The sequence below is a fragment of the Lissotriton vulgaris genome, chromosome 3_2 (genome assembly GCF_964263255.1).
Source record: "Lissotriton vulgaris chromosome 3_2, aLisVul1.2, whole genome shotgun sequence".
NCBI lineage: Eukaryota > Metazoa > Chordata > Amphibia > Caudata > Salamandridae > Lissotriton > Lissotriton vulgaris.
The window spans coordinates 60397115-60414801 of record NC_141690.1 but is presented as its reverse complement, the minus strand read 5'-3'; the positions used below and the strand labels follow the sequence as shown (position 1 = coordinate 60414801).

Sequence of the window (17687 nt, the reverse complement as noted above, 5' to 3'; positions counted from 1 at the left end):
AAGGTCCCCCAACAATATTATTATTTTTGTTACGAGGGGGGGACTGTGAGGATGAGTTAACAATGGTAGGGTGGGTGGCAGTGTGTTTTCGGGGAGCAACAGAGGAGCTCTGGGGGTTTTAGACAGAAAAAAACAATTTGGCTGGATGTTAGAAGCCTCAGAAGACTTGTTAGGAGCAACACAGAGAGCTCTGAGGGGTGGGTTTTGAGGAAGAAGGCAGCACACAAAGGCAGGGGAAGAAAACACATGCATCTGTATGGAGTGCTTAATATAAATACATATTTTTTCCACTAAATGTAAGCAGTGGAGGTCATCCATTCAAAAGTATAGAAAAGAAGCTGTGTATCGGGGGGGGAGGCAAACATAAGAGGGTGAAAAGCTATTCAACTGGAAGCATTCAAATGAGACTGACAAGAAAAACAACTAATAGTAAGCACCAAACCCCACTGTAAGTATTGTTATTGTCCATAATATGTCTATAACAACTTCTAGCAAGAAGCTGTTTAGAGGTAAGAGCTAAATATGGGCATCATTGCTCTTGAATGCATAAATATGAAAACATATTATGCAGATTTTAGAAAGCTGTGGTGATTTCCTGTGGCTTTTAGGATGCCTAGGTATCTGTGAAGGACTTTGACATTACAAATACAAAAAAAAAATGCAATTGTCAAAATAGGAATGAGTATGTCAATTATTCTTTTCAATTTCTTTTGCAGATCTAAGTCTTTTTCGACCAGTATATGCACCTAAAGATTTCCTTGAGGTATGTAATATTGAATGCTTCAGCTGGTGATTATATATGTCATGCACAGTGTTCCTTAAAGGACCTCATACTTCCATAACTAAACGATTTTATGATTCAAAAACATTTTCCAACTCATAAAATGGGTTTTGTGTATCATGAAAAATCACAATTTGTGATGGGCATAAAAGGGCGTTCTTTCAAAATTGTAATTTGCTATGCAATATGTCAATGGCCTCAAACTACAATTCTGGTCAAAATCTGTTGTACAGTGACAATGCCCCAAAGGAATTGGCAACTGATTGACTAAAAGTATTTGGAAATCATGGTGGCAACCTCAGTGGAGGAAAGCGTGTGGTCCAGGGGACCATTGCCTACTACTTCTGATGTTTTTTCAAACGAAAATCTTTTTACAGCAGCACCAATTTCTTGAAGGAACACGATGTTCAAAAAAACAAAAAAAAGGTTTTCAGTTTAGAATTAGGAAAACACTGGAAAGTAGACCCCCCCCCCCTTGTAGCCAATCACAGTGGGTCCCAAATTGCAACCTGCTTAAATAATATTTATTATGCATGTTGTTCTGTGACAACTGTGAATGGTGATTTTGTAAATCGACCTAATAACACATTGTAAAATTAGATACTGGTCGCAAAAAGTCAGTCCGTAATTTGTAACCAGTCTTTTTATGTATACTAGGGTTCCTCATGCGTTTTAATGGAAGCACTTTTTGGAAGGCAGAGTGATACACCAAACAGCCAATAGCATAAGTAGGAGGAAATTAATCCTCTGGGTGGAACCAATCGCCGTTCTTATGCAAAATTTAAAGAATTCTGTGATGTGAAATCAAACCTAGAATGGAAACAGTATAGCTTTTAGATAGCATTTGATAGTTCATAGACAGTAGAGTTTTGGCAAAGGAACGCAGGCTTCAGTAGTATCTGAAGAAACACATAGGTACCAGGATTGTGTACAGTTGTATGACTAAATACTGTGAACAGCAATATTGACTGACATGAGTATTGCATCAGAAATATTCTTTGTCAAAATATTGTGTTTCTATATTTATAATGTAAATAACAAAATTATTGTGTCAGAAATATAGTGGACAGAATATCATCCCAAAAAAGATAAGGCCATTATTTTTTTGTATTTTTTTAAAATAAATGTAGACTCTAACGTAATTTATTTAATGTAGTAAATTAGTTGAAAAAATGTAATGGAAAATAAACATTTATTTACATGTAATATTATATTTATGTTTATGCATATATATATATATATATATATATATATATATATATATATATATATATATATATATATATATATATATATATATATATATATATATATATATATATATATATATATATATATATATATATATATATATATATATATATATATATATATATATATATATGCTCAACAAACAAAGTCCATAAACCACGCTCTCAGGAAGCAACACGGAGACACCAAATTGAAGCCAGTGCTGTTTAATCCACAACGCGTTTCGCCGACAAACGGCTTGATCACGTGAATTAGCGTTATCGTATCAGTGCCATATATCACAAAATAATGGAAATGAAAAGAGGACTGGTATGACAAAACATTGTGTAAATAAAGTTTCTCAATCATGTTATGTCATTAAAACTGAGCACTTGCCATTAATTTGATTTCCCCCCTTGCACCACCCTCGTTGAGGTTATTGACATTCCACCCTGACATTCCACCTTAAGTATCACTGCATGTTTATTCTATGTATTGGTTCTATTGCGCAGGCGCACATTATTTGTCTGCCGCTTGCAGCTCTGAGAGAGTGTTTTCACGCATTGGGCGTGTATAACGGGTGAGATCATGGTGCACGGGGGAAGGGGGCACACAGGTTTAAATATGCATTATTTACTGTGGAAAATGCCGCGATTCAGTTGCTGACACATGAATGAATTACAATGTATGTTTGCGCTGCGTAGTGTTTTACTTCATTTTTACGCTAACTCTCTGTGTAAAGTTATGTGATAAACACAACATTTCTGAAACACTGTTACAGCATGTATAATTCAGTTTTAATGACATAACATGATTGAGAAACTTTATTTACACAATGTTTTGTCATACCAGTCCTCTTTTCATTTCCATTATTTTGTGATATATGGCACTGATACGATAACGCTAATTCACGTGATCAAGCCGTTTGTCGGCGAAACGCGTTGTGGATTAAACAGCACTGGCTTCAATTTGGTGTCTCCGTGTTGCTTCCTGAGAGCGTGGTTTATGGACTTTGTTTGTTGAGCATAATTCTGTCGGATTCACTCCGCCGACGTCCACGCCACCTTTCATGGGTCAAGGGACCCGGAAGGAGATCTGTTGCAAAACGAATATATATATATATATATATATATATATATATATATATATATATATATATATATATATATATATATATATATATATATATATATATATATATATATATATATATATATATATATAACCCCAGGCTGATAGCTGATTTTAGTCATGTTACCGATTCCCTCTTTTTTAGATTGTTTTTATGGTGTGATTTTTTCTATATGTGCAACATTGATGATGTATGTAAATATCTTGTCTTGAATATGGAAGTAAAGCTCTGTTTCAATAGGGTTTAGACTTCCCTTCCCCTTTACCTCAGTACTGTATAACCTCCAGCACCAGCCACTTTAGCTGTATTTGCACTTTGACTGCACGATGTCACTTTGGAGGAAGAAATTATATTTATTTTTTCCAATTGACACGACGTCACTTTAAATATAGGTGCAATAACATGGCAAAGGATAAGAATGATACAATGGTACCGGAAAATAGTTAAGGCATCATATTCTCTTCTTCCGAGCCTTATTTGGCTGGTACAATTTCCGTCATGAATTTATTCTTTCTTGTTTCTTTTTAAAAAAGATCCACATAGACAAAATTAATTTTTCTTTTTTTGGATCTTTTTTTCACTACTATCATTAAATAGCAGTGATCAACAATATAATTTTGTATTATAATCTAATACACACGGGTGAGCACTATTTTTCGCACTATACTTGCTAATAGATTAGATGGACTACATGGTATATTTTTTCTCATCACCATCTTGAAGAGTTATATGCATTTATGCAGTTATACTCATTTCTTGTTAAACTGACAGTACTCTTCGCACAACGAATTGAAGTTGTATATGTATATTTTTAATCTTTTGATACATTATGCAAAACGTGACTTATGTATGTATTTATACAGTTATTTCACTTCTGTATTGGCACCATGAGAAAGTACAGGCAAATGTATTTATACATATAGTATTTTTTCTATGTCCATCATTTCTGACATGTGACTGCACGGTATCACTTTAAATGGGCAAAAAGCAATCTGTATCGCCATGTGACCAAGGCCGCTGGGACGGCCGAAACGCGTCATGACACACTACCTAATGGCTGAATATAAGAATGCTGAGAAAAAAAAAAAAAAAATGACACACTACCTAATGGCTGAATAAAAGAATGCTGAGAAGAAGCTGGTCCTTGCCTCGAGTCTCTTTGTAAGGAGCGCTGCTGCGAGGTATTTGCAGATATATATATATATATTTAAAAATACATAAACAACTCCACCAAAAAAGTTTTTGGAAATATTAACAGTAAAGTTAACTTAACGAACATATGTTTCATCTGAAAAAGATTTTATTTACCAATTGATGTGTCATCCGATTATCTCAGGCTGTTGTAGCTATTGTACTAATTTGTATTTTATCTGAGCATGTCATTATTTGTTTTACTTTTGTGAACTTTTATCGGATAAAAGACTATAGTGCCTAACCTTCCCCTTGCTTCGAAGAAATATTATTATATGATAAAAGATCTCTGGGCTTTGTCAGCGGACCCTATACCTTAGCCTATAGATGGTAGATCTACATCATAGGTGCTATCTCGCTCTTCTCCCTGGAAAGGTCCCTCTCCAAGTGTGTGCCACCTATTCGTGTACCTCACTAAAAACCAAAAGTACGTTGTCGAAACAATAGCTGCATCGGAATGTTTTGTCTAAGGGCTAAGGCCTGGCCAAAACAATATAACAAGGGGTATTGCTGTTCGACCTTGCATATAGTGTTCAGTCAAAATCTCAGGAATATGCAGAGAGTGAACCCCAGCAATGAGTTCTCATGTGAAAGCAGCAATAGAAAATATTGCAAAAAATAAAGACGTATAGTAACGTGCACAAAGCATCGGGCAAGCTGCAGCGTGCTCATGCTAAGTTAGTGAAAATGACAATGTCCATATGGCCCACGTGACAACACGGTACCACTGGAGAAGTGTGGCTCAGGGGTTAGAGGCGGCAGACCCGGAAGCTGAGATCGGCCCTGGACCAGGGTTCAATTCCCCGCCTCGGCGGGTCTTGGGCTAAAAATTCCACGGTCTCGATAATTCTCGCTCCGGTGCCTTCTCAACTCACGGGTTCACGCTCTGCGACTCTGGGCAATAGCTTGCTTAATCTCCACAACGGCCCCTCGCGGCGGGATGCCTGGCTTTCACCTTGTGGATACCCTGCCGGGGCCTCTCACAGGGGAATACCAGGACGGGTTCCCTAGGCAAGCGCCAGGATGCCCTTTGTGGTGACAGGTCGCGCTATATAAGTATACCTACATTTACATTTACACTGTACGCAACTTTATGGTATGGCACACTATTCTGTCTACTCCCACTGTAAACTACTACACTGTATGCTACTCTACTATACATTTTTCCTTTTTATACTATTCCACTGCATGCCTCTACACTCCGCCACTCCACTCTACTCAACTTTACGACACTACACTGTGCCTCACTCCCCTCTACGCCTGTCCACTCTACACCACTCCACTCTATCCCACACCACTCTATGCCACTTCACTCTATGCTATTACACTGTATATCAGTCTCCTCTACCACACTCCACTTTATGCCACTGCACTGTACACCAGACCACTGTACGCTATTCCACTGTATGCCGCTCCACTGTGTGAAACTCCAGTCTATGCCACTAGTCTGTACCCTAGTCCACCCTACACTGTACCACTGTACGATGCAATGCTCTACTCTGTCCCACTTTAAACCACTCCACTCCACTTTACGCCACTGCACTGTATGCCACTCTACTAATACTGTTAGAAATGGGGGTCTCTATTTGGCAGAGGTATGCAACTTTGTCCAAGTAGAGACCCTTGTTTTTAGTCTGGGTAAAGGAGTTACACACTTTAGATAACCCCTGCTCACCCCCTTGGTAGCTTGGCACAAGCAGTCAGTCATATCCCAAAGGCAATGTGTAAAGTATTTGTACTCAAAACACACAGTAACACAGTGAAAACACCACAGATTATGCCCTCACTAACACCAATTTAGAAAAAGAAAGTATCTTTAACTAAACCAAACACGACCCAAATGACAAAAAACCAACATACATATAACAAAATAGCAGTTGAAAATAGTTCTAAAAGAAAGCTTGTAGATAACAAATATCTCCTCCTGGGACTATTATGACATCTTGACAGGCAAAAGTAGAGCGCCAAGATGCACAGCATTGGACACGGAGTCACATGGACCCCCAAACAACAGTACCTTGGAAACAAAGTCTATGGACAATGCACAGCGTTGTGGAGGTGAGGCATCGGTGCCGAGATTGTGGGCAGTTCACTAGTTGCCACGGGGGAGGCGAGGTGTTGTGTCGAGTCCAGGACAGGGGGAGTCAGGCTGCATCAGCGGTGAGGCATCGGTTCCGATGAAGCAATGCAAAGTTGAAGAGTTTGTGAAGCCACCCTTGTCGGTTATCAGCTCTGCCATAACGGGATGCAGGCGCTGGCGGTGATTGCGTCGGTGCGTGCTCTGGCGTCGGGAAGGCTGATACCCCCATGAGTCAGCAGGTGTCGAAGGGCGTCTGAGCAGCGGCGCAGGTTAAACAAGAAAATGCCTACTTTCTAAAAGTAAAAGACAAAGAATTGATGGACGGAATGCAGAACAAATCAAAACATTAACCCCCCAGTCAAGAGATCTGGGTTAAATCCATCATTCTTATTCTCACCATGCCACCCCAGTTTAGACCTGGCCATATGCAAATCAGTCTTGACCCTGTGCCTCATGGGAACAGTCCAACCCAAACTGCCAAGCCAGGTCCTCCCTGGACCGGAACAAGCATCTTAGGACCGTTTCGAGGTTTCACTTATCTTCAGTCAGGGTAGCTTGATTCCAGTGGCACAGTGAGCCCAGGACACACGTCTGGGCATACCTGGCACACATAGGGCAAGAAAGCAAAAGACACACAATTGATGGACGGAATGCGGAACAAATCGAAACATTCACCCCCAGTCAAGAGATCTGGGTTAAATCCATCATTCTTTTTCTCACCATGCCACCCCAGTTTAGACCTGACCATATGCAAATCAGTCTTGACCCTGTGCCTCATGGGAACAGTCCAGCCCGTACCACCAAGCCAGGTCCTCCCTTTATCAGAAACAAGCATCCTAGGACCGGTCAAGACTTATTTGCATATGGCTGGGTTCAAACTGGAATGGCATGGAGTACGACAATGGATTTCTGACTGCATTCCTCAGTAAAAAGGAAACCATGGTGGTTGCTTCTCTACCAAAGCAGGTCAATCTTTCCTTTTAAGGGGTTCTGCCTGAAAAGTTTGACTGGGGCTTTTTTGCTGCTCAAATGTGTACACGGTCCAAAGTAGTGTTGGGAAAGGGACTCTCAGCCACCGATCCCAGTATAGGGGGAGGGGACCGTCTTTTTGGGGAGGGGGCAGTCTTGGGGAGCTCCGAAATTCCTCCTCCTGGTGCACTTCATATCATCCGAGAAAGAGCCACGGCTCGGCCATGAGATCGGTTGTTAGTCTGGTGGGAGGCCAATGGGGATATGCCGGCCGTGCACTATGAGGAGCAAAGCAGCGGATCTGGAGCTGATGCAGGTGATTAGAGCCTGGCCGCCATTGTAGAGTCAGGCAAGACTTGGGCTGCAATGTCAGTATTCCTCCCTCTTCCACCAAAGAGCGATCGGCTGATGGGGGTGCTTAACCCAACGATAGAACAGGTGGGTGCCCCGGTGCTCTTTCTTGCTACGCATATACCTGTCGGGTTCCGTGAAGTCGTGTGCAGCATTCAGCAGCCTGTTTCAGAGCCCGGGTGGCCGCAGCGCTGCTCACGCTATAGGAGCCCTGGCATTCCTGGCGGTGAATATTGACCGTTTCGGCCAAGGTCAGTATCCTACCATTCACATACACTGCACCCTACCCATGGGAGTACCTTGGGCCTACCTATGGGGTGCCTTACATGTAAGAAAAGGGAAAGTTCGGGAGTGGCAAATGGGTGCACATGCAAGGTTGACATGGCAGTTACAAACTGCGCGTCTAGACACTACAGTGGTAGGTATGAGACATTTTATCAGGGCTACTGATGTGGGTGGCACAACCAGTGCTGCAAGCCCTCTTGTAGAATTTGGTTTACAGGCCTTGGCGCACTCTGTGCACTTTACTAGGGACTTACCAGTAAATCAAATATGCCAATCATGGATAATCAATCATAATTACAATTTACACAGCAAGTATATGCACTTTAGCACTGATTAGCAGTGGTAAAGTGCCCAGAGTCGTATAGCCAACATAAACAAGTCAGAAATGATAGGAGGAAGAAGCAAAACGTTTGGGCATAACCTTGCAAAATTGGCCATTTCCAACATAACCCCCTTTCAGCCTAAAGCCAGGGTAGACCAAACAATACCTCGATCTGATTAACTGCTTGGGGGGGCTAGAACATGGAACCTGGCCCACAACAGCAGGGGTCTATTGCCGTTCTATGCCTCCCTGACCCAGTTGATTCCCACTATCCTTAGTCGCAGGGCCCACTAAACTAACCCACAGGGAACCCTTCTTATTACCTGCAGACTCCATGTGTGAAGCGCCTAAATGTATTTGGCCCTCAGATGTGTCCCAGCAGGCAGCCAGTATCCACATGATCAAAACAGTAGTGTAACTCCTGTCCTTCTCCCAGGGGCAACTCTGTCCACCATGACAGGAAGCCACAGTGGCCACTCACAGCTGTCAGTGACGAGAGCCAGGCCTCATGCCTTTCAGGTCTCTCCAACCTCTCTGGCATCAGAGAGTGGGGGCCGGTATCCCAAGGAGCCTAGCACTCTTTGTCTACTCTCCCTCCTGCCATGTCAGGGGTGGCATCCTGACATTGGCTCACTATTCCTGAGGGGCTGTACCATGAGGCTGGACAGGTGACTGGGATGGACTCTCCCACAACCTCTCTTCCTCCCTGGAATTCTGCACCCTCCCAACGTGATTGTCAGGGCACCTGTTGCAGGGGTCCTGCACAATTCTCCCACCAGATTAGGGGTACTGAACTGCAACTGGTACAACAGCCTAGGGTCTTTACTCTAAGGCTGGATAAGGGTCAGGGGTGAGGCTTCTCTCTCCCTGCCCACCCTCCTGGGGCTCTGCACCCTCCCACCCGGAGCAGTACCCCAGAAGACAACCCGGTAGGGGCACTGCTAGTAGTCGCCCCTTCCTTCAGGTCAAAGGGGACACCCTGAACTTGGACCTCCAGCCCAGGTTCTGCACCCTTAGGCTGGACTTGTGCCTGGCAAGTCAGGACTTTCGGGGGAGGACCTTCCCCCTCCACCCCCCAAGGGAAACACACTCCTCATGAGTTGGACAAGAGTCTCCCTGGCCAGAAGTGTCCTCACCAGGGTCAGTCCTGGGGTGCTCTGACATACGACTGGCAACTCCTGACCCACTGGTCCTTCCACTCAGAACTGTCTCTCCCTCACCCTTTTCTTTGAATTCATGCACCCTCTCAACTGGAATGGTGCTGCCAGACACCAGAACTGGTGGGATGTTTGGGACAGCAGTCCCACCCAGCTCACTTAACACATTGGGATCACCATCAGGGGATGGCCTCCCGGCAGACTAAGCCCCCTCCTGGTGTTCACTCATGGAACCAACCAGGGCCTGGGACTGGGTTCTGGGCACCTTAGGACTCAGCCCACTCCCTCTACTCAGAGACAGGGCATGGGACCCCTCACCCAACCTACTACCAACCTCCCCTACCTCACCTGGTTGGGGAAAACCTGAGCCACCCCCTTCAGGATCACTCCCAGAAGCTTTTTCAGACCTTCTGGAATCCACCAAAAGGTGCTTTTTTTTGTGAGGTGGCATACCGAGCAATTCCCACAAGGATAATGTCCATTTGGTACATTGGTTTTTGTTGGTGATTTCTCTATCATTCTTATGTGGTTATGACATACGATCCGCTGGCCTCTAAGGTGCGTCAAGCCATTAGAAAACATTGGCACATTTTGTCTACGCAAGAACACAAGATGCCCCCACCACGTTTTGCTTTCCGGAGGGCGCAAAACCTCAAGGATAAATTGGTCCATACAAGAATGATAGAGAAATCACCAACAAAAACCAATGTACCAAATGGACATTATCCTTGTGGGAATTGCTCGGTATGCCACCTCACAAAAAAAAGCACCACAGTTGTGTTAAAATCAGGGAAGACATGGTCATTGCACCACTTCAGCAACTGTAACACTGCAAATGTTGTGTATAGATTGAGCTGTGAATGTGGTCTTGAATATATTGGACTAACAACGCGCAAAGTCAAGCTCCGCATACAAGAGCATCTGAGCACGATACGACAGGGAAAATTGACAACTAAGTTGGTGGAGCATTGCCATCGCAACAAACACTCGTTCAACTGGGTGGTGCTAGAACGAGTAGTAGGCGATACACAGACCATGGAAAGACGTCTGTTGACAAAGGAAGCACGCTGGATATACCAAGAGCGGAGTGAACCGCAAGGATTAAACGAATTGCTGGAATGGAACAAGTTACGCTGAAACATATTTGTAGGTGTTCCTTGGCTCAGTCTTTGATGGTTTGATAACTGCAGAACATGACATAATTAAATTCTGGGTCCTTTCCACCTAGTAGGTTGAGCTGTTACATAACCCTTTTATAAACTGCTTAACAGTTAGCTGTAAAGTCTTGTGTAAAGTTTTATTGAAACTTGGTATGATAAATATAATAGAGTTCACAATGTGAACACATATACTGACTTTACCTATTTGTTATTTATAAACACCGAGTTCATAATGAGGGATCACTAGCATTAAAAAGTGAATTCAGGTACTTTTATTTGACACTCTAGATAATACCCAGGACCATTCCAATATGGCCGACTGATTTCATATAATACGATCGATACTATCTGGAATAATTATAATTTACTCTGATCACTAGCTCCAGCTCAGAGGAATGCCCAGAGTTATGTGTATATTTACCGCGGTCTGTATGTAAATAACTGAAATTACGGGAATGCTCGGAGTCTATCGGCATACAAGCCATGTGACTTCGGGAGCCAATCACAACCCAACTTCGAGGACCAATCACAGCCCGAGTTAGGTCGAAACAGGAAAAACAAATAGCGCACACCCTAATCGCTCGACGTTCCGGTGCTGAGAAGACGCCGAACGAATATTCTCCACGGGTAAATGCCGTGAAATGGACAAACCTTAGTCAGAACAGAAGATCTGGTGAGGCTAGAATTACTATCTCTAATGTCCGCTCCGGGTGGCTTTTCTTCTTTGCACTTTCCCTTAATAGATAAAACATAAGGGAGGAAAGACCATACTTACCGATTGGAAGTGGGTCCATGACGTGGCTGTAATGGTATGAAAGCAAAAACCACAAGCTAGGTAATTGGCATTCCGTTTTGGCTGGTGTAATGCAATATGGCACTACTGTGTTTTTACACGGAGCAATCATGGGCAGTTTCTCTTACATATATGTTCTTTTGATTTTCAGCACGCTAAACACAGTATTGCTGGCAGTGGCTTTTCAATAATCTTTGCCCTGAAGAAATTGCCTGAATTTTTTACCAAGGCAATGAAACATGTCGGCAGCGAGTTGAATGCGAATCGATAGGTAGTATTCGCTTCTCTCCATTTTATGTATATATGTTTACTGTTGGCAAACAAGAGAATACAAATAAAAGGGTTCATAATCTTGTATGCACAGTAGTTGTTGTGTTATATGTTGAACGTTGTTAGTCCTTGTCACATATAAGTTTGTGTACACTGCACCATTCACTGTCTCTTTTTCTTTTCTTTTGGGAGTCGGACACGTTTACGTTAAGCTAGTTGACACCGATGATGAGAACAGGGCCATCCTGGTGAGTACCAACCAGGGGCCACATTGGTGGTGCGCCCGTGAGGTGCCTTCTAGCTATTCACACCTTTTTTTCAAATGTCGTCCTTCTAGTGAATGTTGGTACTGTGTTGTCTAGTGTTAGACTTATCAGAGATTGGCTATTTTTACCTTTTGGCAATTATCTTGAGCATGACACTTATTTCTGTAATGAGAAGTGTGAGTGGAATGATCTTTTGACAATCCATAGATGCCCTTAGACCTATAAAAAGTATTGCCCTCGGGACTAGGTCTTTGTGCCTACCTGAGGGGTGCCTTACATGTAAGAAAAGGGGGGATTAGTGCCTGGCAAGGGGAAGTTAACATGTCAGTTACAAACTGCGCTTGTAGACACTAAAGTGGTAGGTCTGAGACACATTACAGGGCTACACATGTGGGTGGCACAACCAGTGCTGCAAGCCCACTAGTAGCATTTGATTTACAGGCCCTGGCACACTCTGTTCACTTTACTAGGGACTTAACAGTAAATCAAATATGCCAATCATGGATAACCAATCATAATTACAATTTACACAGCGAGCATATGCACTTTAGCAGTGATTAGCAGTGGTAAAGTGGCCATAGTCTTATAGGCAACAAAAACAGATCAGGAAAAATAGGAGGAAGAAGCAAAACGTTTGGGAATTACCCTGAAAAAAGGGCCATTTCCAACATATACTAATCTTTTGTATGCCACTCTACAGCACTCCACTCTATGCCAAGCTGCTGCATGTCACTCCAGTCTACGGCACCTCCCTGTATGCTACTCCACTCTACGCTATTCTACTGGACGCAACTCCACTCTCGCCTCTCTACTGTATGAAATTGCACTCTTCGCTACTCCAATGTACGCCACTCGACTGTACATTATTCCACTCTATGCCACGCCCCTATAGGGCACTTCACTGTACAGTACTGCACACTGTTCCCCTTCTCTGTACGCTATTCCAAACTACGTCACTCCAGTATATGCCACTCTGCTGTATGACCCGCAAATCTATGCTACTTCGCTGTACACTATATCAAAGTATGCTAGTCTACTGTATGCTATTCCACTGAATGCCACTCCCTTCTACATTACTCCATTAAATTGCATTGGATGTCACTCCAACTTTACGCTATTACACTCTATGCCACTCCACTGTACGAGACGTTAGACTTCTGTATGCCACTACATTGTACCTCACTCCACTGTACACTGCTCCACTTTACGCCACTTCACTCTATGCTGCTCCACTGTTTGCTAATACACTGCTTCACAGTCCATTCCACGTAACTCCACTCTTCGCACTCCACTGTCACTATTCTACTGTGTCATTCTTCTCTACACTGCTACACTATTCCACTCAACACTACACTGTACCCCTCCTCACTTTATCCCACTCCACTGTACTCCACTCTACTGTATGCCACTCCAGTATATGTTATTCCTCTGCATGCAACTACACTGTACACTACTCAACTCTGTGTTATTTGCCTCTATGCCGCTCCACTCCACTGTGTTCCACTTCACTGTAGGCTTTTCCACTGTACACTACTCTGCTGTACATCACTCCAATCTACTCCACTGTACATCACTGAATTATATGCCACTCTCCCACTGTGCCGCCAAGACCTGGAACACCCTCCCCCTCATCCTGCGACGAACTTAAGACCTTCTAACCTTCAGGAACAACTCAAGACCTGGTTGTTCGACCTGTAGCAACAGCACCCCCTTCTTCCCTACCCCTCAGAGCCTTGAAACCCTTGTGGGTATATAGTGCGCTTTACAAATTATATGATTGGTTGTTTGATTGATACCAATCTATTGTACTCTACTGCTTTGTACCTTATACCACTTTATGACACTCCATTCTACTACACCACTCTACTGTACACTATACCACTATGTCACTTCACTCAACGTCACTAAACTGTACACCTTTAACACTCAATGTTATTGCACTCGACACCGACCCAATGTACGCTGCTCCACTTTATGCCGCTCCACTATACACCTCTCCACCCAATGCCACTACAGTCTACGCTATTCCCCTGTACACCGCTACAGCACAACACACTATGCCTCTCCACATTATGCTATTACGCTGTACACTACAGTCTACCCCACTACACTGTACCCTGCGCCACTATACAACACTCCACTCTACTCTGTCCCACTCTGCGCCACTCCACTCTACCCCACTCTAGTCTACATTATTCCACTGTATGCCACGCCAGTGTACACAACTCCACTCTATCTCATTCCACTCTATGCTATTCCACTGTATGCCATAACACTGTAAATCACTCCACTCTACACCAGGGTACTCTACAACACTCCACTGTACGCCATTGCACTTTATGCCATTTTACTATATACCACTCTACTCTATGCTATTCTATTGTAGGTCACTCCACTGTAACGTACTCCAGTGTACCCCACTGAACTATACACCACTACACTGTACTCTAATCCACTCTACACTATTGCACTGTAGATAATTCCTTTGTCTGGCACTCCACTGTATGCTACTGTGATGTACGGTATTCCACTGTACACCACTCTACTGTACGCAACTGCACAGTACACCACTCTAGTCTACGTTCTCCACTCTAGACCACTCTACTCAATGCCACTTAACTCTACACCAGTTTATTCTGTGCCACTCCAGTCTATGCCACTGCTCTCTGCACTACTTTCTTCTATTCTACTCCACTCTTGCTAGTGTGCTGTATGCCACTACACTGTACCTCATTCCACTGTATGTCGCTCCACTCTATGCCACTGAACTCTACGCTCCACAACTGTACGCTGTTACACACTACCAAACTACACTCTTCGCCGCTCCAGTCTTCGCCACTCCACTGTACGCTATTCGCCAGTCCACTGTACCACATTCCACTCCACTCACCTCTGCGACAGTATACATTACAACATTCTATTTCAGTCTACTGTATCAACCTCTACTTATTGACACTCCACTCGTCGACAGTAAACTCTACAATTACAAAACAATGTTTATTAAAAATAAAAAAATTGGAATTCATTGAATACCGAAAGGTTAAAAGTATGTTATAGTTAGGAAGACTTTATTTATTCTTTCTATACAAACCAAACTTAAACCAAGGGCACAACTAGACCTGAACTTGGGGAGGCTAACAGGGGTGGCCGGCATGGCTCGTAAGTGAAGTTAAGGGGTGGGCACGTTACGGGTGTGTCGCATGGGGTGGGGAGTCATACAAAAGAAGAAAACAAAACGTACGTTTTCGCCAGTCTGGTCCTGCGTTTCTGGTCCTGCTCCTGCTCTCCGGCTTCCGATTTCAGGAACAGGAAGTAGGCAGCCAGGCTCCCTCATCTTTGTGACATGGCGCTCAGCCAAGGGCTACGAGCCAGGAGTGCAATGAAGCCTACATGGAGAAATGGAGAGTGTGCATGACTATTTGGGCGGCCCAAGAGGGCCGACCAAACAGTCAGTGTGCATTGGGAGTGGGCATACCACACCTCCCTTGCCGTGCTCCCTGAGCAGAGCAGCCACGCTCACCCCCCTGCCCACTAAGGAAGCATAAAATGATAATAACCTAAAGTCATTATCATTTTATATTTCCTTTCCACTGCTTGAAAGCAGTGGGGCAATGCTCCTCCGCCATAGCGGAGGAGTCACCACTGGGGGCTAACACTCCCAACCTGTGCTGGCCCTAGCATTAGTCGCACCCGGTGCAACAGACTTTTGTGGCGCTCCTCCCCCCATTTCCTCCTTCTCCATAAATTTCCTCAGTACCACTCACAAACAATGCACCTCATCTGTCTATAGCACCATTCTGACTAACATTTCCCTTTTTTTTATAGCGCTACTCATAGTTTACTCACACTCGGTTCTGTGATCTACATGGTACACATTGTAGCAGGCACATTAACCCTCTGCACTGTGGGAGTGGCAGGAGTGCAAGGTGAGCAATGCGACAGTGTGAGAGTAGGGTAAGAGGAGTGACGGCAGGGTGAGTGAGGTTTCCATATGAATTTTTCAGATGTAAGTGCAGAGTGGGTTGAATTAATGTATGGTTAGTGATCGGCTTGTTTGAGTGAGGTTGCAGATTGAGCAGTGAGGGGGACAGGTGAGTGAAGTGTCACATGAGTGCAGGGTGAGTAGTGTACTCATGTGACTGCAGGGTGAGGTACAGGGTGAACAGCGCATGTGCATTGTGATTGAAGAGTGATCACTGTGAGTGTAGGGTGAGCCAGTGAATGGTGTGAGTGCATCGTGATCAGTGTGAGTGCATTGTGATCACTGTGAGTGCAGGGCGAGCGTGAAAGTGAAGGGTGAGTATGAGGAGTGTGTCTGGGAATGCACCCTGCATTGAGAAAACACTTGTAGTAATTCAGCATGTTATTTACTGTGGTGTAGGGTTTAAGATACAAGTTCAACTATTGCTGTTGCGGCATTAATCAGGGATCAAGGGTGGGGTAAATAAATAATGTGCTGATCCTGTAACAAACTTACAGTCATATGATTAGGGATGCCAGCTCATTATTTTGATGTCCCAGACAGTGCAAAAATAAACAGCCACTTAAGGCTGTATTTCTAGCACTGATCCGTGCATACTTTGAACAGCAAATATAAAATAAAAAGCACTTTGGTATAAATCAATGTCGGAAGTGCTGAGTGCACCGCTACTGCCATGTTTGTGGACAGTTTGCACAACGCCGAGCTCCCCTTGGATCAACGCACAGCGACGATAGTGGCGATCCCGAAACCGGGTAAACCACCCACAGAAGCCGCTTCGTACCGCCCAATTTCCCTCTAAACGCAGAGGCTAAGATCCTGGCTAAGCTTTTGGCCATGAGGTTATTGCCCCACCTTTCCCATCTGATCCACCCGGATCAGTCGGGTTTTATGCCACATAGGAGCACTGCACTAAACCTTCGTCGGGTACACGGTGCACTAGCAAGTGCACCGCAGCTGCGAACACCAGCGGCGATACTGTCCCTAGATGCGAGAATGGCATTTGACATGGTCGATTGGCAATATTTATTCGCAGTCCTCGCCCACATGGGGTTCGGCCCCAAATTTATATTGTGGGTGCAACTTCTCTATGCGAATCCGATGGCGCATATAGCGGCAAATGGCCACATCTCACGAACGATACCTCTAGCTAGAGGAACGCGACAGGGTTGTCCGCTGTCGCCCCTCCTCTTTGCTCTGGTGTTGGAGCCATTGGCAACCATGATCAGAACTATTCCACTGTTGAAGGGGATACACGGGGAGACAGGCTGGGAAGACAGAGTCTCCCTCTATGCTGACGACATGCTGGTATACTTGCTGGAGCCCGAAAGCGGTATACCGGAACTCCTGGAGCTGTGCGATAACCATGGCAAGGTGTCGGGCTACATGATTAATAGGATGAAATCAGTCATCTATGTTCTCCATGGCCCGGACCCGGTCCTCCACCCCGACTGCCGGTTGGTTATAGCAAATGCCTCCTTCAAATATCTAGGGATTCACATCACGCAGACCGCTACGGACTTCTATGAACGCAATTTAAAACCACAGCTGGAACGACTGAGACGCGACGTGCATCATTGGAAGGCCCTGCCCCTGACACTGCTGGGAAGGGCCGCATTATTTAAGATGATAGCGTTGCCGCGCTTCCTATACGTGTTGGAAAATACCCCCTATATGGTGCCACCGCGCTACTTACAGCTACTCACGGCCGTGGTGTCTGG

General features: G+C 44.3%; 1 protein-coding gene across 2 annotated transcripts in view; it reads left to right on the top strand.

The window, feature by feature from the left end:
• The window catches only part of TBC1D19 (TBC1 domain family member 19), a 989099-nt gene that overhangs the window by 402011 nt on the left and 569401 nt on the right, over positions 1-17687 (top strand). For both annotated transcript variants that reach the window (XM_086964506.1, XM_086964505.1), the window contains exon 7: positions 717-763. In XM_086964506.1, coding sequence (XP_086820632.1) covers positions 717-763 — 47 coding nt within the window. The remainder of the gene's footprint in view (positions 1-716; positions 764-17687) is intronic.